The 20,737-nt window shown below is 45.0% G+C and overlaps 1 protein-coding gene and 1 non-coding gene across 4 annotated transcripts in view; one reads left to right on the top strand and one right to left on the bottom strand.

Moving 5' to 3' along the window:
* The first annotated feature begins 2,319 nt into the window (after window positions 1–2,319).
* The window catches only part of GNE (glucosamine (UDP-N-acetyl)-2-epimerase/N-acetylmannosamine kinase), a 79,171-nt gene continuing 60,753 nt past the window's right edge, over window positions 2,320–20,737 (top strand). For 2 of the 3 annotated variants that reach the window (XM_033238107.1, XM_033238104.1), the window contains exon 1: window positions 2,320–2,482. In XM_033238107.1, coding sequence (XP_033093998.1) covers window positions 2,432–2,482 — 51 coding nt within the window. In that variant the 5' untranslated portion in view covers window positions 2,320–2,431. Of the gene's footprint in view, window positions 2,483–20,418; window positions 20,598–20,737 lie in introns of those variants that run through there. The other variant, XM_033238105.1, reaches the window with a different exon arrangement.
* LOC117099536 lies at window positions 11,723–11,861 on the bottom strand. The gene has a single exon (XR_004443863.1). It is a non-coding gene; the product is annotated as a U4 spliceosomal RNA (small nuclear RNA).

A 20,737-nucleotide genomic window follows, 5' to 3' on the forward strand; every position in this document is an offset into this window, starting at 1 on the left:
GCTAAGGAGGGCAGATTGCTTGAGCCCAGAAGCCTGAGCAACATGGCAAAACCTCATCTCTATAAAAAATGCAAAAATTAACCTGGTGTGATGGTGGGCTCCTGTAATCCCAGTTACTCAGGAGACTGAAGCACGAGAATCACTTGAAACCGGGAGGTGGAGTTTGCTGAGCTGAGATCGTGCCATTACACTCCAGCCTGGGCAACACAGCAAGACTATGTCTTAAAAAAACAAAAAACAGGCTGAGTGAGGTGGCTCATGCCTGTAATCCCAGCACTTTGGGAGGCCGAGGCGGGAGGATCACCCGAGGTCAGGACTTCAAGACCAGCCTGGCCAACATGGCGAAACCCCGTCTCTGCTAAAAATACAAAAATTAGCTGGGGTGGTGGTGCCTGCCTGTGACCCCAGCTACTCAGGAGGCTGAGGCTGGAGAATCACTTGAACCTGGGAGGCGGAGGTTGTAGTGAGCCGAGATTGTGCCACTCTACTCCAGCCTGGGCGACAGAACGGGACTCCATCTCAAAAAAAAAAAAAAAAGAAAAAGCATAACAATTATCCATGAAAGCCGGCAAAGTAGTGCAAACTTTTAGTTCCAGCTACTTGGGAGGCTGAGGCAGGAGGATTGCTTGAGCCCAGGTCTAGTCTGGAGAATATAGCAAGACCTCACCTCTAAAAAATATTATCCATGGGCCGGGCGCAGTGGCTCAAGCCTGTAATCCCAGCACTTTGGGAGGCCGAGACGGGCGGATCATGAGGTCAGGAGATCAAGACTATCCTGGCTAACACGGTGAAACCCTGTCTCTAATAAAAAATACAAAAAAACTAGCCGGGCGAGGTGGCAGGCGCCTGTGGTCCCAGCTACTTGGGAGGCTGAGGCAGGAGAATGGCGTGAACCCGGGAGATAGAGCTTGCAGTGAGCTGAGATCCAGCCACTGCACCCCAGCCTGGGCGACAGAGTAAGGCTCCGTCTCAAAAAAAAAAAAAAAAAAAAAAAAAAAAAAAATACTGTCCATGGATCCACTCCTTTATCTGCCTAAAAAAAGAGTCCTGCCCTGGCACACTTAGACCTGCTCTCTCCTGCCTCTCTATAAAGATGGAGGAAGGTGAGAAGACGACTTTTTTTTTTTTTTTTTTTAACAGACTTTTTAGTTAAGAGAGAAAAAAGAGCAGACTGGATGTGAGGAAATTGATGGTAACAAAGAGCAAAGAGTAGAGATTTAACAAAAAGTGTTGTTGAGGGTTATGTATACCTTTAACATATTTGAAAAATATAACATATTTGAAAATATATGAGCCAGGCGTAGTGGCTCATGCCTATAATCCCAGCACTCTGGGAGGCCAAGGCGGGTGGATCATCTGAGGTCAGGAGTTCAAGACCAGCCTGGCCAACATGGCAAAACCCCGTCTCTACTAAAAAATACAAAAACTAGCTGGGCGTGGTGGCATACACCTGTAATCCCAGCTACTTGGGAGGCTGAGGCTGGAGAATCGCTTGAACTTGGGAGGCAAAGGTTGTAGTGAGCTGAGATTGTGCCACTGCACTCCAGCCTGGGCAATAAGAGCGAGACTCTGTCTCAAGAAGAAAAAAGAAAAAAGAAAAATATAAGAAAAAAATAAGTTATTTTAGCATGGTGGCTCACACCTGTACTCCCAGCACTTTGGGAGGCCAAGGTGAGAGGATTGCTTGAACCCAGGAGTTCGAGATCAGCCTGAGCAACATAGTGAGACCCAGTCTCTTTCAAATAAAATAAAACAGACTTCAGACCATGGTTTGCTTCAAAATCTATAAACATATAATGGTTAACTAAGAATTTCTGTGCCTGTGGGGGATACCTTTTAGTATAGTTTCTCTTAAGTGGAATGTAAAGTTGTGTGGTAGATAAGGCTAGGCTGTTCCTGTGGTCAAATGAGCATTGACCAGTGAAATGGAGAGTTGTTTGATAAGTAGATCATAGGTCAGTATCCCTTGCTACCAATCTGCCTGTGAGAGTCCCTAAGCACCAAAAGGAAGACAAGAGCAAGACTCCATCTCAAAAAAAAAAAAAAAAAAAAAAGTTTAGAATATATATATGTGTGAAAACAATGTGAAAAAAGACTTGAGATTTTGCTTGTAGATTTTTGTTTCTACCTTCAGAAACTCAGAAGACAACTTTTTCTAGTGGAAAGTAAAATTATTGGATGGAATGGGAAATCCAAAACAGGGAAGTAACACTCAGATGCCGACTGATCACCTACTTTCGAGCTACTGTCCAGGAATTCGACAAGAGTTCAGAGCCACATTTTTTTTCTTCCTTTTCAGAGAGGTGGGGCTTAAGATTTAGTCTGGAATTCAGATGCCTACTGGTGACTGCTCCGTGGCAGCTAAACCAAGAGAACAGCTGCTCTGCTCATTATTTCATACCACACCAGGGTACACAGCTTGTGCTTTGGGATGGAAACCTATGGTTATCTGCAGAGGGAGTCATGCTTTCAAGGACCTCATGTAAGTAATTCGGAATTCAATAGAGCTTTATTATTGAAATTGCAATCAGAAAAAAAGGGGGAAAGAAGGAAAATTACAAAGAGGAAGAGGAAAGCTTTGGTTTTAAATCTATCAAATCCATCATTTTTAAAGACATTTTAACTGCTAACTCAGGTTAGTCATTCTGTGGCTGCTACTTGTTCTCAGTTATTGTGCTAAAATTCATGGTCTTTCTGCATTTCCAAACTGAAAGCTGAAATTGAACTCTTTTCTCCAGATTCCTGGCACTTCCATCAGATAAAGTGGGGTTCCTTTTACTTTTTGAGATCTCTGTTTCATAAACACAGTTTATTTTCAAAACATGCAATGTTTGCTTTAACTATTTTGTTTCCTTCCCTTTTGAAACATGGTGTGTAGAGCTGCCTAATTTGTACTTCTTTTCCCTCAGTTATTTAACTATTTACTGACCACACGATTGGGGTGGGTGCATTTACTCCAAGTTAATTAGTATCTAAGTCAAATAAGAAGGAAATTATCATGTTTATCAATATATAAATGTGACATATAGTGTGCTACATTATAGTGTAGTTTATTAAACCTAATTTTTCATTGAGGCATATGGAAATCCAAATGTTTTTGGAAATCATCATCACAGTTCAATTAGGTGATTAAAATATATATTCAATTTAAAGATCATCTATAGTTAAGGAATGGCTTATACAAACGTGTGTGTGTGTGTGTGTGTGTGTGTTTAAAGACAGGATCTTGCTCTGTCACCCAGGCTAGATTGTAGCAGCATAATGATAGCTCACTGCAGCTTTCAACTCCTGGGCTCAAGGGATCCTCCTGCCTCAGCCTCCCAAGTAGCCAGGACTACAGACACAGACTACCACACCCAGCGAACTTTTAAATTCTTTGTAGAGATAGGGTCTTGCTATGCTGCCCAGGCTGATCTCGAACTCCTGGGCTCAAGTGATGCTCCTGGCTTGGCCTTTCAAAGTGCTGAGATTACAGGTGTGAGTCCCTGTACCTGGCTTTATAAAAACTTTCCGGCCGGGCGCGGTGGCTCAAGCCTGTAATCCCAGCACTTTGGGAGGCCGAGACGGGCGGATCACGAGGTCAGGAGATCGAGACCATCCTGGCTAACACGGTGAAACCCCGTCTCTACTAAAAAAATACAAAAAATTAGCCGGGCGAGATGGCGGGCGCCTGTAGTCCCAGCTACTCGGGAGGCTGAGGCGAGAGAATGGCGTAAACCCGGGAGGCGGAGCTTGCAGTGAGCTGAGATCCGGCCACTGCACTCCAGCCTGGGCGACACAGCGAGACTCCGTCTCAACAAAAAAAAAAAAAAAAAACTTTCCAATCAGATAATTCCTGCAATTATTGCCAACACAGTTTACTCCTAGCTGTATCACTAATGCATACTTTCTATTTGCCTTATTCAATGAGAATTTATTTTTATTGTTTATTAGCACACTTAAATTGAAATTCAAGGTCAGACTTTCTGAGCTTCTAGCTGGAACTTGTAAGTTTTTTTCCTCATGTCATCAATAAAATCTGCTTAGAAATGGTTGTTTCTAGTTATGAAAGTAATAGTTGCTCTGCTCATCTCTCCATCCATTTTTTTTTGTATGACTGACTTTAAAAATGTGGCCTGTAGCCGGGCGCGGTGGCTCACGCCTGTAATCCCAGCACTTTGGGAGGCCGAGGCAGGTGGACCACAAGGTTAAGAGATCGAGACCATCCTGGCCAACATGGTGAAACCCTGTCTCCACTAAAAACGCAAAACTTAGCCGGGCATGGTGGCACATGCTTGCAATCTCACCTACTCGGTAGGCTGAGGCAGGAGAGGCGGAGGTTGCAGTGAGCCGAGATCACACCACTGCACTCCAGCCTGGCAACAGAGTGGGACTCCAACTCAAAAAAAAAAATATATATATATATATATGGTCTGAAATGATCATTTCATTCATTTGCCTAATGTTTGGTGGTTTCTGTGGCCACGCAAACTCTGAAATACTCTATATGGCTTTTAGGTTATCTTCCAAGTTACTCTCCCACTTAATAATTCAATTATCTTTTCCAGTATTCCTCAATAAAACCTTTCTCCTGTCAGGCTGGTCTCCCCTGTATGCTATTCTCATGCCCATTTTATTGTCTTCAATCACACCATGTTCTCTCTTCCAGGAAAATCCTCTTTTAACATCTAAAGCTGATAGGGTTTCACAGCACACTGAATGTGAAAGAGAAAGGAGGTGGAGAGGTCAAGAATGCCTCCTAAGTTCCTAGTAGGTGATAACACTATTCACTGAAAATTAGGACAGAAGAGAAAGCCCAGGTTTATGAGGAAGAAGAAAGCTCAATTTTGGACAAGCAGATTTGAAGCGTTTGTAGAACACATCCAAATAAAGATGTCCTATAAGCAGTTGAATATCTGAGTTTGGACTGAAAAGACTGGGATAGAAATTCACATCTAGGAATCATTTTAAATGATTGTGAAACCATGCAAGTGGCTGAAGTCATGCTGGATATATACTACAATGAGATATAAGGAAGACTATAGAATTCTAAAAACTACTTTTATTTAGGAGTTTGAGAAAGTATAAGAGCTAGAGAAGTGGGAAGTAGGCAGGAAATCAGGTGTTTTGCAAGCCCAGGATGTAAAATGTCTCAAGAATAAGGCAGTGGCCAACAGTGTAAAAAAGAGGGGGTTAAGAGAAGAGAAGCCAGAGGGCAGAGAAGACTAGGTACATGGACAGTTGGAAAAAGAGGGAAAGTAGCCAGGAAAGCACCACTAAATATTTAACATAAGGTGCAAGAGCCTGGCACAATGGCTCACACCTCAAACGCCAGCACTTCAGTAGGTTGAGGCAGGAGGATTGCTTGAGGCCAGGAGTTCAAGATCAGCCTGGGCAATATAGCGAGACCCTACCTCTAAAAAAATTACAAAAATTAGCCGGGCATGGTGACACATGCCTGTAGTCCCAGCTACTCAGGAGGCTGAGAGGAGAGGATTGCTTGAACCTGGGAAGTTGAGGCTGCAGTGAGCCATGATCCTGCCACTGTACTCCAGCCTGGGTGATAGAGCGAGACCCTGTCACAAAAAAAAAAAAAAAAAAAAGTACCATAGGCCGAAGCACGTAGGTTTCCGCAGAATTTTACACCCCATTAAATTTAGTGATGTCTAATAGTCATTCAGTTGTCTAAGATTTAGACAGCTACTATATGAAAAATACCATTAAAGAGTTCCAAATTGGCTGGGCACGGTGGCTCACACCTGTAGTCCCAGCACTTTGGGAGGCTGAGGCAGGTGGATCATGAGGTCAGGAGTTCAAGACCAGCCTGGCCAAGATGGTGAGATGCTGTCTCTACCAAAACTACAAAAATTAGCCTGGTGCTGTGGCAGGTGCCTGTAATCCCAGCTACTTGGGAGGCTGAGGCAGGAGAATCACTTAAACCTGAGCTGAAATTGTGCCACTGCACTCCAGTCTGGGTGACAGAGTGAGACTCTGTCTCAAAAAAAAAAAAAAAAGAAAAGAAAAGAAAGAGTTCCAAATTGGCCAAGAGTGACAGTAGAACACAGTCAGGGGCAGAAAAATCTGGTGAAACAGGTAGGGTAAGAAATGTAGCTGGTGTTTTGGGCTAAGAGTAAGCAGTGTATTTCAAAACACGTAAGGTTTATGAAATGTGGCCAGGCACAGTGGCTCATGCCTGTAATCCCAGCACTCTGGGAGGCTGAGGTGGGTGGACCACCTTAGGTCAGGAGTTTGAGACCAGCCTGGCCAACATGTCGAAACCCCGTCTCTACTAAAAATACAAAAATTAGCCAGGTGTGGTGGCAGGCGCCTGTAGTCCCAGCTATTCGGGAGGCTAAGGCAGGAGAATTGCTTGAACCCAGGAGGCAGAGGTTGCAGTGAGCCGAGATTGCACCATTGCACTCTGCCTAAGCTACAGAGCGAGATGCTGTCTCAAAAAAAAAAAAAAAGAAGTTTATGAACTGCATTATGTCTAGGACAAATTTGTGTCTCCAACGCATATCTTCCTCCAGATCCTCAATCTCATGGAATTGTCCTGTAGGTGCTACAAATTCAACACATCCAAAATTAAAGCTCATTATCTTCTCACCTACTCCAGCCCATCTCCAAATCTGCTTCTCTAAGTGCAGTGGTGCAATCTTGGCTCACTGCAACCTCCACTTCCTGGGTTCAAGTGATTCTCCTGCCTCAGCCTCCTGAGTAGCTGGGACTACAGGTGCACGCCACCATGCCCAGCTAATTTTTTTTTTTTTTTTACTAGACGAGGTTTCACCACATTGGCCAGGCTGTCTTGAACTCCTGACCTCAGGTGATCCACCCACCTCAGCCTCCCAAAGTGCTGGGATTACAGACACGAGCCACTGGGTCCAGCCCCTTCTCCACATTCTTATGATTCCATCCTCTCATTCTCTATTTCCATTATTACACTTTAGTTGAGGTCCTGAAATATTATTCCTAACTGGTTTCCCTTCTTCTAGTCCTTCCTCCTCTTCCCAATCCATCTTCTATAGTTCTAATTAAGCAAATCTGATCATGCCATTTCCCTGATTAAAAACTCTCCCAATTGCTGGGTGCGGTGGCTCACGCCTGTAATCCCAGCACTTTGGGAGGCCGAGGCGGGTGGATCACGAGGTCAGGAGATCGAGACCATCCTGGCTAACACATGGTAAAACCCCATCTCTACTAAAAATACAAAAAAATTAGCCGGGCGTGGTGGTGGGCGCCTGTAGTCCCAGCTACTCGGCAGGCAGAGGCAGGAGAATGGCTTGAACCCGGGAAGAGGAGCTTGCAGTGAGCCGAGATCGTGCCACTGCACTCCAGCCTGGACGACAAAGCGAGACTCCGTCTCAAACAAAAACAAAAACAACAAAAAACCTCTCCCAATTATAGTGAGGGAAAGTCTAACCTCTTTAGTACAACATGATGCAAGGCCCTTGCTGACCTGACCTTGCTCACATCTTGTCTGCATCTCCCAGGTACTTTCTGCCTCCACACATCTATCTCATAAGACCGCCAAATTTCTCACCTTGTTTTTAAATTCATCATGCTGTTTTATGCTCGATTTATTATAAAGATTGAGCAAGAATGTTGTGTTACTAAGATCATGAGCCTAGATGGTGGAGGATGACCGGTGCAAGCAGCTGAGCACAAGCAACTTGGCCTAGCCAGAGAGAAAAGAACAAGGATGGCTAGGAATCTTTGGTAGAAGATGTGATCCTCCTTTGACTGAATGTTTATTGACTGTGTTTCTTACATAAGGTATGATTCAAGGAACTATCAGGGAGACAAACAAACCAAACAGGGCTAACTTCAAGGAATTTATGATCTGATTTTAAAAACGTAGGTCATGGGCCGGGCGCGGTGGCTCAAGCCTGTAATCCCAGCACTTTAGGAGGCCGAGGCGGGCGGATCACGAGGTCAGGAGATCGAGACCATCCTGGCTAACACGGTGAAACCCCGTCTCTACTAAAAAAATACAAAAAACTAGCCAGGCAAGGTGGCGGCGCCTGTAGTCCCAGCTACTCGGGAGGCTGAGGCAGGAGAATGGCGGGAACCCGGGAGGCGGAGCTTGCAGTGAGCTGAGATCCGGCCACTGCACTCCAGCCTGGGCGACAGAGCGAGACTCCGTTTCAAAAAAAAAAGTAGGTCATGTATAATGAGGTGACTAATATGACTGATTTTTCTCGGGTTCCTTATAATACATCAGATATCTAATATTACAGTCACAAATATATACATTCAAAGATACCAGGTAATTCATCATAAGTATAACTAATAATAAGTGTGAGGCCAGGCGTGGTGGCTCACGCCTGTAATCCCAGCACTTTGGGAGGCTGAGGCAGGCGGATCACCTGAGGTCAGGAGTTCAAGACCAGCCCAGCCAACATGGTGAAACCCTGTCTCCAGTAAAAATACAAAAATTAGCCAGGTGTGGTGGCAGGTGCCTGTAGTCCCAGCTACTTGGGAGGTTGAGGCAGGAGAATCCCTTGAACCCAGGAGGTGGAGGTTGCAGTGAGCTGAGATTGTGCCACTGCATTCCAGCCTGGGCAAGAGAGTGAGACTCATCTCAAAACAAAACAAAACAAAAAGTTTGAGATGAGTTAAGACAAGTGCTCCAGGAATTCAGAGAAAGAACAGATTATTTTGGCATAGGGTGTTCAGATTAGGTTTCACAATAGAGATAGCATTTGAAACCTGATTGGGTGTAAGTAGCAGACGAGGAAGAGCCTTCTAACTTTAAGGAATGATACAAATGTAGAGAAAGAACTGTTTGGGGCAGAAGGATCCAGGAGGGGAATAATGTTGGTAAGATCAGCAAAAGGTCAGGACCCTTAAATTGTGGAGGACCTTAAATGACAAACTTGTTCCCCCAGGCATACTTTATCTAGCAGGGAATGGGGAGCCACTGAAGTTTTTCTTAAAGAATTAACTACATGAAAGTAGTCTTTTAAGAAGATTTAATCAGGCAATAATGTGCAAGATAGATGAGAGGAGCAAGGGAATGCAGGCAGGAAGGGCAAGAAGAAATAGAGTAATCCAGGTCTTTGTTAATTCCACTTATTTATTTTATTATTAAAAGGTGGGGTCTTACAATGTTGCCCAGGCTGGACTCAAACTCCTGGGCTCAAGAAATCCTCCTGTCTCAGCCTCCCAAGTAGCTAGGATTACAGGCATGCACTATTGCACCTAGGTTAATAGAGGGCTTTGATGCCTGATTTTCCTGATTCTAAAACACTATTGATATAATAGTTTTTATAATAAAAACTCTACCTTAAATGTTTACATCGATTATAAATATTGATTTTAGGTATGTAAAATCATTAAAAAAAGCATCTCAGAATTAAGGAAATAAGATGATAAGACCTGAACTAAGGCCAGGTGCAGTGGCTTATATCTGTAATCCCAACACTTTGGAAGGCAGAGGTAGGAGGATAACTTGAGGCCAGGAGTTCGAGACCAACCTGGGCAACAAAGCGAGACCCTGCCTCTACAAAAGTTTTGATAAATTAGCTAGGCATGGTGGCATGTGCTTTAAGTCCCAGCTACTTGGGAGGCTGGGGTCACAGGATCACTTGAGCCCAGGAGTTTGAGGCTGCAGTGCGCCACAACCATACCACTGCACTACAAGCTGGGCTACAGAGCAAGACCCTATCTCTAAGAAAACCCAACAACCAGCCGGGCACTGTGGCTCACGCCTATAATCCCAGCACTTTGGGAGGCTGAGGTGGGCGGATCACCTGAGGTCAGGAGTTCGAGACCAGCCTGGCCAGTATGGTGAAACCCCGTCTCTACTAAAAATACAAAAATTAGCCAGGCGTGGTGGTGGGCGCCTGTAAACCCAGATACTCGGGAGGCTGAGGCAGGAGAATTGCTTGAACCTGGAAAGCAGAGGTTGCAGTGAGCTGAGATCACACCACTGTACCCCAGCCAGGCTGACAGAGCGAGACTCCACCTCAAAAAAAATAAAAATAAAAAAAAAAGAAAGAAGAAAGAAAACCCAACAACCTAAACTGAGACAACATTTTGAATTATTTGAAAGACTGAAAGACTGAATGTTAGAAGTCAGAGAGTGAAGATTAAAACATGACTCCATGGTTCTGAGTCTGAATGAAAGTGTCAAGTTAGTACCATTAAAAGAAATAGCAAAGTCAACAGGATAAAACGAATGAACTTTTATATATTGAGTTTGAAGTGAGGAACTATCTAGTAGGCAGTTGAACATATGGGCCTCAAGCTGGGAAGAAAGGCCAGGCTGGAGTATGTATCCCAGGAATTACCTACGTGGAAGTGATAATGGAAGGTTTGAGAGTGAGTCAATTTCTGAAAGAATCAGTACGCAGAGGGGCAGGGGAAGGAGCTAATCATAAGAGAGTGTTCATGTGTAGGGGCAAGAGGAGGAGTAGGGACAAAAAAAAAACAAATAATTTGAAAGGTAGAATTAGATTCATTCCAGAGTAGGGACATGAAAAACACGAGGACAAAGAGGTTGAGGCCTTACATTCATGCTTAGGATTTTTTTTTTTGAGATGGAGTCTTGCTCTGTTGCCCAGGCTGGAGTGCAGTGGCAAGAACTCAGCTCACTGCAACCTCCACCCTCCAGGTTCAAGCGATTCTCCTGCCTCAGCCCCTGAAGTAGCTGGGACTACAGGCGTGCGCCACCATGCCCAGGTAATTTTTGTATTTTTAGTAGACATGGTGTTTCACCATATTGGTCAGGCGGATCTTGAACTCCTGACCTCATGATCCACCTGACTCGGCCTCCCAAAGTGCTGGGATCACAGGCGTGAGCCACCATGCCCGGCCACATGCTTAGGCTTTATAGATATCAATTATGTATATTTAAGAGACATCTTGAACACTCATGCAGATGTTAAGAGCCCCACTTGAGTGCTCCACAGGAATGTCCTTATAGGACCCCTGTTTCATCCTTAGCCGCATGCTGACCCCTAATGTGGTCTATTCTTTTTCTGTTGTTGTTGTTGAGACAGAGTCTTGCTCTGTCGCCCACGTTGGAGTGCAATGGCACAGTCTAGGCTCACTGCAATCTCTGCCTCCCAGGTTCAAGCGATTCTCCTGTCTGAGCCTCCGAAGTAGCTGGGTTTATAGGCACATAGCACCACACCCAGCTAAGTTTTATATTTTTAGTAGAGATAGGGTTTCGCCATATTGGCCAGGCTGGTCTTGAACTCCTGACCTCAGGTGATCCGCCCACTTCAGTCTCCCAAAGTGCTAGGATTAATAGGTATGAACCACCACGCTTGGCTTCCCACATAACTTTTAATGAGAAGTTTAGAGCATAATTGTGTTGATCCAACTTTTTATAAGAGAGTCAAAGTTAAAGGCAAACTAGTTTCTAACACATTTCCAGTTCTTCTGGAATAGCTGTGCCAATTAAACTTTCTGAATTTCTATTAGACAGGGATGACTGAGCATTCTCTGACTCATCTCATTTCCCAAGCAGCCAGATAAGAAATAATTTATTGGTTTACAATATGATACTTTTTTTTTTTTGAGACGGACTCTCACTCTGTTGCCCAGGCTGGAGTGCAGTGGTGTGATCATGACTCACTGCAGCCTCGACCTCCCAGGCTCAGGCAATCCTCCCACCTCAGCTTCTTGGGTAGCTGGGACTACAAGCAAGCACCACCATACTCAGCTAATTTTTTTTTTTTTTTTAAGAGATAGGGTCTTGCCATGTTGCCCAGGCTGGTCTCAAACTCCTAGACTCAAATGATCACAAAAGTGTTGGGAATACAGGCGTGAGCCACTGCACCCCGCCTGGTTTACAGTATGATATTTTCAATTAGCAATAATTGCACCTCAGATAAACCTCATTGACTATGATACCACCACTGCGCAAAGCTACAGTATGATACTTTCATAGCCCATAAAGAAAAAAAAATATATATATATACAGAGAGAGAGTAGAGATTGGGTTTCACCATATTGCCCATGCTGGTCTTGAACTCCTGGGCTCAAGCGATCCACCTGACTCAGTCTCCCAAAATGCTAGGAATATAGGTATGAACCACCACACCCGGCTTCCCACATAACTTTTAATGAGAAGTTTACAGCATAATTGTGTTGATGCAACTTTTTATAAGAGAATCACTCTCACTGCAACCTCTGCCTCCTGCATTCAAGCGATTCTTGTGCCTCAGCTTCCTGAGTAGCTAGGATTACAGGTACCTGCCACCCACACCTGATTACTTTTTGTATTTTAGTAGAGACGAGATTTCACCATGTTGGCCAGGCTGGTCTCAAACTCCTGACCTCAGATGATCCACCTGCCTCGGCCTCCCAAAATGTTGGGATTACAGGCATGAGCCACTGCACCCAGCCGAAAAATGTATTTTAAAATCCCAAGAAAAGGCAATATTTCACAAAAACAAAGTCATTATGTTAATTCATACCTTCTTCTATGATTGGAAAAAGTAGCATAGGGATGGCTCACCACCATAGGTGCTCTAAAAAGCTGACTGGTTGTCATGATAAACTGATTGGTAATTGGGGCTACAAATAGTGATTAAATGGTCCTGAAATATAAATTTCAAAAATATTCTCTTCCAGTTATAAGTATCTTAATCAGTACATTTGTAAGTGTATCTTTCAATGTCATGCTCTTGCAAAGCTTAAGCTGATACAGTTTAGGATATTGGTGAATTATTTTCAGCCAATATAACCTTTTTTTTTTTTTTGAGACTGAGTCTCATTCTGTTGCCCAGTCTGCAGTGCAGTGGTGCAATCGCAGCTCACTGCAACCTCTGCCTCCCAGGTTCAAGCAATTCTCCTGCCTCAGCCTCCCGAGTAGCTGAGATTACAAGCGCGTGCCACCACGCCTGGTTAATTTTTGTATTTTTAGTAGAGACAGGATTTCACCATGTTGGCCAGGCTGGTCTTGAACTCCTGACCTCAGGTGATCCACCTGCCTCAGCCTCCCAAAGTGCTGGGATTACAGGCATGAGCCACTGCTGCTGGCCTCAGCCAATATAATCTTAATCCTTACATGCTTTTCCTAGGAGAAAAGAATTGCTTTCCACATGTAGTGTAGCCTCATAAGGCTACTCTGAAATAGGAGCAATTTTCGTTTCTCCGGGGAGGCTATAAACAATCTGGCGTATGCAGTGATATTTGGCTTGTAAGGTGTGTTTTACTTCTGTATACTCTAGAGTAGGGGGTTCCCAACCCCTGGGCCATGAACTGGTACTGGTCAGTGTCCTGTTAAGAACTGGGCCGCAGGCCAGGCCAGGCGCGGTGGCTCATGCCTGTAATCCCAACACTCTGGGAGGCTGAGGTGGGTGGATCACTTGAGGTCAGGAGTTCTTGACCAGTCTGGCCAACATGGTGAAATCCCATCTCTACTAAAAACACAACAATTAGCCGGACCACATGCCTGTAATCCCAGCTACTCAGGAGGCTGAGGCAAGAGAATCACTTGAACTTGGGAGGCAGAGGTTACAGTGAGCTGAGATTGCGTTGCTGCACTCCAGCCTGGGTGACAGAGCGAGACTCCATCTCAAAAAAAAAAAAAAAAAAAAAAAGATTGGGCCACATAACAGGAGGTGAGTGGCAGGCAAGCAGGCAGGCAAGCAAGAATTACCGCCTAAGTTCCTCCTCCTGTCAGATAAGCGGTGGCATCAGATTCTCATAGAAGCACGAATCCTATTGTGAACTACGCATGGTAGGGACCTAGGTTGCGTGCTCCTTATGAGAATTTAATGCCTGATGATCTGAGGTGAACAGTTTCATCCTGAAACCATCCCCACCCCGCTTCCCATGGAAAAATTGTCTTCCAGGAAACCAGTCCCTGGTGCCAAAAAGATTGGGGACTGCTGCCCTAGAGACTCTGGTAATTAAAACTGTTGTGGCTGAGATACAGTATGGGGTGAGATACTTCCCAGCTAGGGAAAGATATTTACTAAACAGGAATATCCAGCTTAATATGGTGATGAATTGCTCAGTTTATCCACCTCTTGTTGATTTCTTCATATTAGCTTAGGGCAGAGATGGCAAATACATGGCAACATTCTTGACTCCTTCCATCTCCCTAGAAATCAACATGGCAGACATCACAGTACATACTCTTTTCCAGTAAACTCAGCCTCAGAGTCATTTTTGACAGAGTTCTCCAGGCAGCCACGATCAATTGGTTAGAAGTGGGGATCGAAATAAGGTTGGGGATTTTCCTTGGCTCACAGTTTTACTGTTAGTAACTTCTGAAAGCAAGGAACAGGGTATCTTTTTTCAAAAAAGGATTTAGGCCGGGCATGGTGGCTCATGCCTGTAATCCTAGCATTTTGCTAGGCCGAGGCAGGCAGATTGCCTGAGCTCAGGAGTTGGAGACCAGCCTGGGAAACATGGCGAAACCCTGTCTCCATGAAAAATAAATAAAAAAAAAATTAGCCAGGCATCGTGGTGCCTGCCTGTAGTCCCAATTACTTGGGAGGCTGAGGCACAAGAATTACTCGAACCTGGGAGATGGAAGTTGCAGGGAGCCCAGATAGCACCACTGCACTCCAGCCTGGGTGACAGAGTGAGACTCTGTCTCCAAAAAAAACATAATTAAACAAACAAACAAATAAATAAATAAATAAAAAGAGGATTTAAGGATACATGTAGATTAAAATCAGAAAGTTGTTCAGGATTCAAGTCGAGTCAGGGCCTGGATTCTTTGCCCATGGCCTCCCTGTACTACCTCTCACAGCATATCTGCGACTATGTTTTGTTTTTTTTTTTGAGACGGAATCTCAATCTGTTGCCCAGGCTGGAATGCAGTGGCCAGATCTCAGCTCACTGCAAGCTCCGCCTCCCGGGTTTACGCCATTCTCCTGCCTCTGCCTCCCGAGTAGCTGGGACTACAGGTGCCCATCACCTCGCACAGCTAGTTTTTTGGGTTTTTTTTGTTTTTTTTTTGAGACGGAGTCTCGCTCTGTCGCCCAGGCTGTTTTTTGTATTTTTTAGTAGAGACGGGGTTTCACCGTGTTAACCAGGATGGTCTCGATCTCCTGACCTCGTGATCCGCCCATCTCGGCCTTCCAAAGTGCTGGGATTACAGGCGTGAGCCACTGCGCCCGGTGACTATGTTTTTAAGGTGCCCCATTTTCCTTTCATTTCCAACTGGCCAATCCTCTCTGTATTCCCCAGTCCAAATGCTTGGGAGAGCTACTTTAACATGCACATTAGCTAATTACCATTGTCACTATTAGCTAGCCACAGGCTTGGTGCCAGGGTTTTTCATAGGTAATGAACAGGCAGCTCTTGAGGAGGCCGCCCATGGGCACAGGTAATGTTTTCTTTCTTTAATTTAGTGACGGTTTTTACTTTATGAAAATTCGAAATTCAACTGTGCTGTTTAGGTATTTATTAACACTTCAATAAAAACCTTAAGAAAAATTTGTGCCAAATAATGTCCTCTTCTTTTTTGAAAGCCTCACTAAACTAATACATCAGGAGAATGCCATAGAGATTAGACCTTGATTTTAAAGAAGATGTCTTTTAAAATATCTTAAGACCTTGATGTGAGCCATTCAGAGAGACATGGGCTGGATAATATAAGAGTTACGTGAACTCTTAACTAATGGAACAACTTAGCCAAAAAGTGATGACTGTAGGCCAGGTGTGGTGGCTCACACCTGTAATCCGGGTCCTGGCCAAGGCGGGCAGATCATTTGAGATCAGGAGTTTGAGACCATCCTGGCCAACATGGTGAAACCCCTTCTCTACTAAAAATACAAAAATTAGCCAGGCGTGGTGACACATGTCTGTAATCCCAGCTACCTGGGAGGCTAAGGCAGGAGAACTACGGGAACCTGGGAGGCAGAGGTGGCAGTGAGCCGAGATCGTGCCATTGCACTCCAGCCTGGGCAACAGAGTGAGACCCTGTCTCAAAAAAAAAAAAAAAAAAGTGATGACTGAGATGAACCTTGAGACCTTGAGATAGGTTTCTGTCATAAAGTGCAATGCTCTAGTTAGTATAGAGAGGAAATACTGGGTAGTAGTAGCTAAGCAAGTGGGATCAAGTGTGGGGCTCTTCTATTTAACAGCTGTGCAACCTCAGGCAAATTCTGTATTTTGGTCTTTTTATCTGTAAAGTAGGGGGTATATACAGAATTTACATCTTAATGTTGTTATGAGCACTGATGAATATAGATACAATGTTTCGAATAGTTTAGGCTATTTTAATTTAGAAATGTTTAGGCTATGAAATACATGGGTAGAATTTACAGAGAGGCAGAGTACTTTAAAAGAATTAAATCACCAAATAAAATAAGACAAGTCTATGACAAGAAATGTTCCCAAAGCGGCCAGATGAGCATCTGTCAGGGGTGCTGTAGGAAGGTGTCCCCCTCTGATGAAAAGGTTAGATTAGAGGATCTCTTAAAGCCTAGAAATCATTGATAGCCTAATTATGCCCTGAATGCTTGAAGTTATATTTATAGTTAGGGAGTAATCTCTAGAAAAATCTGATTTTATTATACTACAAAGCCATAAGTAATTTTTTTGCAAACTCGTAGAGTTCTCAGACTAAAGTCAAATAAAACCAAATCATACAAACCAAACTTAACTAGTGACGATTTTTGGTATGTCAATTCACAATGTTACACAGTAAAGTAACAGAAATCCAGAAACATAATATAATTTACCCAGAGAAAAGTGATCTCAAAAAGCCAAGAGAAAATGCCTCCTAAGGGTCCTTGCTGCAATTTCATTTCAAGAAAGCAGAGAAGAAAATTCTAAAAAGATTATTCATTTAAGGTTAAATGATTGTGGAAATATAAAATTCTCAATGTTGGTCAAACACAAAACTTACAAGTGGCTTAGAAAGTGCATACAATTCTCAAAATGTATTGCCTGCTGTTAAAAGCATTTATATTTATAATTACATTTTTCTAGCTATACTAAGCATTGTTTTTAAAGCACATTACAGTAAAATACACACAAAAAGTACATATATATTACATATATAATTTGAGTTTTTTTTTTTTGAGACGGAGTCTCGCTCTGTCGCCCAGGCTGGAGTGCAGTGGCCGGATCTCAGCTCACTGCAAGCTCCACCTCCCAGGTTTACACCATTCTCCTGCCTCAGCCTCCCGAGTAGCTGGGACTACAGGCGCCCGCCACCTTGCCCGGCTATATAATTTGAGTTTTTACAAACTAAACACACCTATGTAATCAGCACCCAGATTTTAAACACTGGACATTAAGCATTGTTTTTGAAGTTAATTTTTCTTACCTTTCAAGAAGAAAAAAATTAATGTTCTATTCTGCATATCTGGAGGTACAGTATGTAACTTTAAAAGCAACATACACATCTTGCCTTCAAGTGATTTTCAATACCTCTTGTGGTAGGCAGAATAAATAACTCCCCAAAGATATCCACATCTTTTTTTTTTTTTTTCCGAGACAGTGTCTCATTCTGTCGCCCAGGCTGGAGTGCAGTGGCGCGATCTGCAACCTCTGCCTCCTGGGTTCCAGCTATTCTCCTGTCTCAGCCTTCCAAGTAGCTGGGACTACAGGTGTGCGCCACCATGGCCGGCTAATTTTGTATTTTTAGTACAGACGGGGTGTCACCACGTTGGCCAGGCTGGTCTTGATCTTCTGACCTCATGATCTGCCCACCTTGGCTTCCCAAAGTGCTGGGATTATAGGCATGAGCCATCGTGCCCCACCTGGATATCCACATCTTAATCCCTGAACCTGTGACTATGTTTCCTTATTTGGCAAGAGGGACTTTGCAGGTGTGAACAGGACTCTGAGATGGGAAAATTATCCTGGATTATTGAGTGGACCCAATGTAATCACTGGGATCTTTTTAAGTGAGAGAGGGAGGCAGCAGAGTCAGAGATGATGTGGCAAGGGAGGTAGAGGTCAGAGGTGCCATGTGCCAAGGAATGTGGATAGCCTCTAGAATCTGGAAGAGGTAAGGAAATGGATTCTCCCTGGCAGCCTCCAGTAGGAAGGCAACCCTACTGACACCTTGATTTTGGTCCCTTGAAACTCATTTTGGACTCTGAACATCCAAAACTGTAGAATAATAAATTTGTGTTGTTTTGAAGACCCTAATTTTGTGGTAATTTGTTACAGCATATATGAAACTAATAAACGATTTATAGTCTGGTGAGTCTGTGTTCAGATTCATATATCTCACTGCACATTTAATAGCTTCATGTGGCTCACAAGCATCTCAATCATAGCATGCCCTGAATTAAAACTTTACTTTTTTCTTCCCCAACCAGGTCACTCTCCCAGCCTTTCTCATCTTAGTACACAACCAACCACCCAATTACTAATGGCAGAAACCTGGAAGTCATTTCTTTTTTTTGTTTGCTTTTTAAGAGACGAGGTCTCCATCTGGCACCCAGGCTGGAGTGCAGTGGTGTGATTGAGCTCACTGCTGCCTCCAACTCCTGAGAGCAAGCGATCCTCCCACCTCTGCCTTCCACAGTGCTGGGACTGCAGGTGTGAGCCACCACACCTGGCCCGGAGGTCATTCTTGAGTCTTTTTCCCTGTCATCCCCTTATATCTAACCTATAATTAAGTCTCATCAATTTTACTTCCAAAATAAACATCATATCTATCCACTTCAGTTGAGTTTCACTGCTACCAATCCATTTTCCACACAGCAGCCAATGTGATTTAAAAAAGAAATCTGGGCTGGGAGTGGTGGCTCATGCCTGTAATCCTAGCACTTTGGGAGGCTGAAGCGGGTGTATCACCTGAGGTCAGGAGTTTGAGACCAGCCTGGCCAACACGGTGAAACCCTGTCTCTACTAAAAATACAAAAATTAGCCGGGCATGGTGGCGTGGGCCTGTAGTCCCAGCTACTCGGGAGGCTAAGGCAGGAGAATTGCTTGAACCTGGAAGGTGGAGGTTTCAGTGAGCTGAGATAGTGCCACTGTACTCCAGCCTGGGTGATAAGAGTGGGACCCTGTCTCAAAACAAACAAACAAACAAACATCTGATAGCACTTCCTTGCCAAAATCCCTTAATGTCTTTTCTTTTGTGGCTAAAGTGACCTTTTCTTTTTTTTTTTTTTGAGGCGGAGTCTCACTCTGTCGCCCAGGCTGGAGTGCAGTGGCCGGATCTCAGCTCACTGCAAGCTGCGCCTCCCGGGTTTACGCCATTCTCCTGCCTCAGCCTCCCCAGTAGCTGGGACTACAGGCGCCCGCCATCTCGCCCGGCTAGTTTTTGTATTTTTAGTAGAGACGGGGTTTCACCGTGTTAGCCAGGATGGTCTCGATCTCCTGACCTCGTGATCCGCCCGTCTCGGCCTCCCAAAGTGCTGGGATTACAGGCTTGAGCCACCGCGCCCAGCCTAATGTGACCTTTTCATGGCTCCAAGCTAGCTGCAGGAGAACGAAGAATTCATAAGTATTTACAAATTAGAGCTTAATTATTAATTGAAATGTATCACAAACTGCAAAAGTTTGATGAGATTTGAAATTTGCTGTACAGCAAGAAATCTCAGTAAGCTGTTAGACTTAGTTTCACCTGTGGTACATTTTTAATGCTTGTAAAAAAAAAAAGATGTTAATATTCTGTATCATCAACTTCATTCCAAGTTTCTTGTCAATGGTGACTTAGGAATCTGTTGCCCAGGCCGGTCTCAAACTCCTGGCCTCAAACTATCCTCTCACCTTGGCTTCCTAAAATGCTGGGAGTGACTCAGAAATTTGAAAGGGTCATTAAAAAGTCTTAAAGCTTGATTCGGTGACATGGGCCTGTAGTCCCAGCTACTCAGAAGGCTGAAGCCAGAAAACATGGCTTGAGGACAGGAGCTCGAGCCCAGCCTTGACAACATAGTGAGACCCTTGTCTCAAAAACAATTAACAACCCAAGGTCTTATTTATCTTCAGGAGCTGCGCAAGCCCTTTACCACTGCCACGTTTCTCCCTCGATGTCCCTAGGCCTCGGGACTGGCTGGGGGTTCCCTGTAGTGGAGGCCGCCGCTGAACTGATTATAAAGATCAGGAAGGCTCTGCCATGCCTTGGTCATCAATTCACACTCCACCAGTGTCTTCTAGCAGTCACGACAAGGTTTAACGTCAGGGACCGCTGTGGGGTGGCCGCGCTACACGACAGTATTGTTTCGGTCCTGGTCTATGAAATAACTGAAGGAACGAGAGGCGCAAGAAATCCCTCCTTGAGTGCAAGACCAAACAACTACCCCGCGGGAAGACTCGGGCTTCAGTGCGTGTGTCGCCAGCGGAGGAGGACGCTTCGGGGCAGGAGCACAGGCTGGCTGGAAAGCCCCGCAGGAGCTGCAGCGCGGAAGATACCACGGAAGACGCTCCGCTCTGGTCTGCACCCGGCCGGCCGCAAAACACCGCCGGAAAGGGTGGGGGGCGGGAACGGGGGCAGCCAATCACGGGAGCCCTCTCGGGCGGTGTCAGGGCGCGCTCGCGGATTCGGCGCTCCAGGTGGGCGTGGCTGGGCAAGCGGGGAGTGGGGACAAGGTCGAGCGACGAGTCATCTACCCGCGCGCCCGAGCGCGGAAACCGAGGGGCGGGCTCGCGCTCTGTCTGCTTCGTGGCGCTTGGTTCGGCTATCGCCCGAGGAGCTCGGTGGCGGCGTGGGAGGGAGCTTCTGACTGCGTCTGGTGAGAGCCGCGCGGCGGCGGGGGACTCCGGGAGAGCATCCTGCCCACCCCCAGGGCCGCCTCCTCCGGCTTCCTGCCCCAGGCCTCCCCTCCCCGGCCACTTTCCACCCCACCGCGCCCGGAGGCCCACACTGGACCCA

The sequence above is a fragment of the Trachypithecus francoisi genome, unplaced genomic scaffold (assembly GCF_009764315.1).
Source record: "Trachypithecus francoisi isolate TF-2019V2 unplaced genomic scaffold, Tfra_2.0 Lachesis_group16, whole genome shotgun sequence".
In the NCBI taxonomy this organism is placed as follows: Eukaryota; Metazoa; Chordata; class Mammalia; order Primates; family Cercopithecidae; genus Trachypithecus; species Trachypithecus francoisi.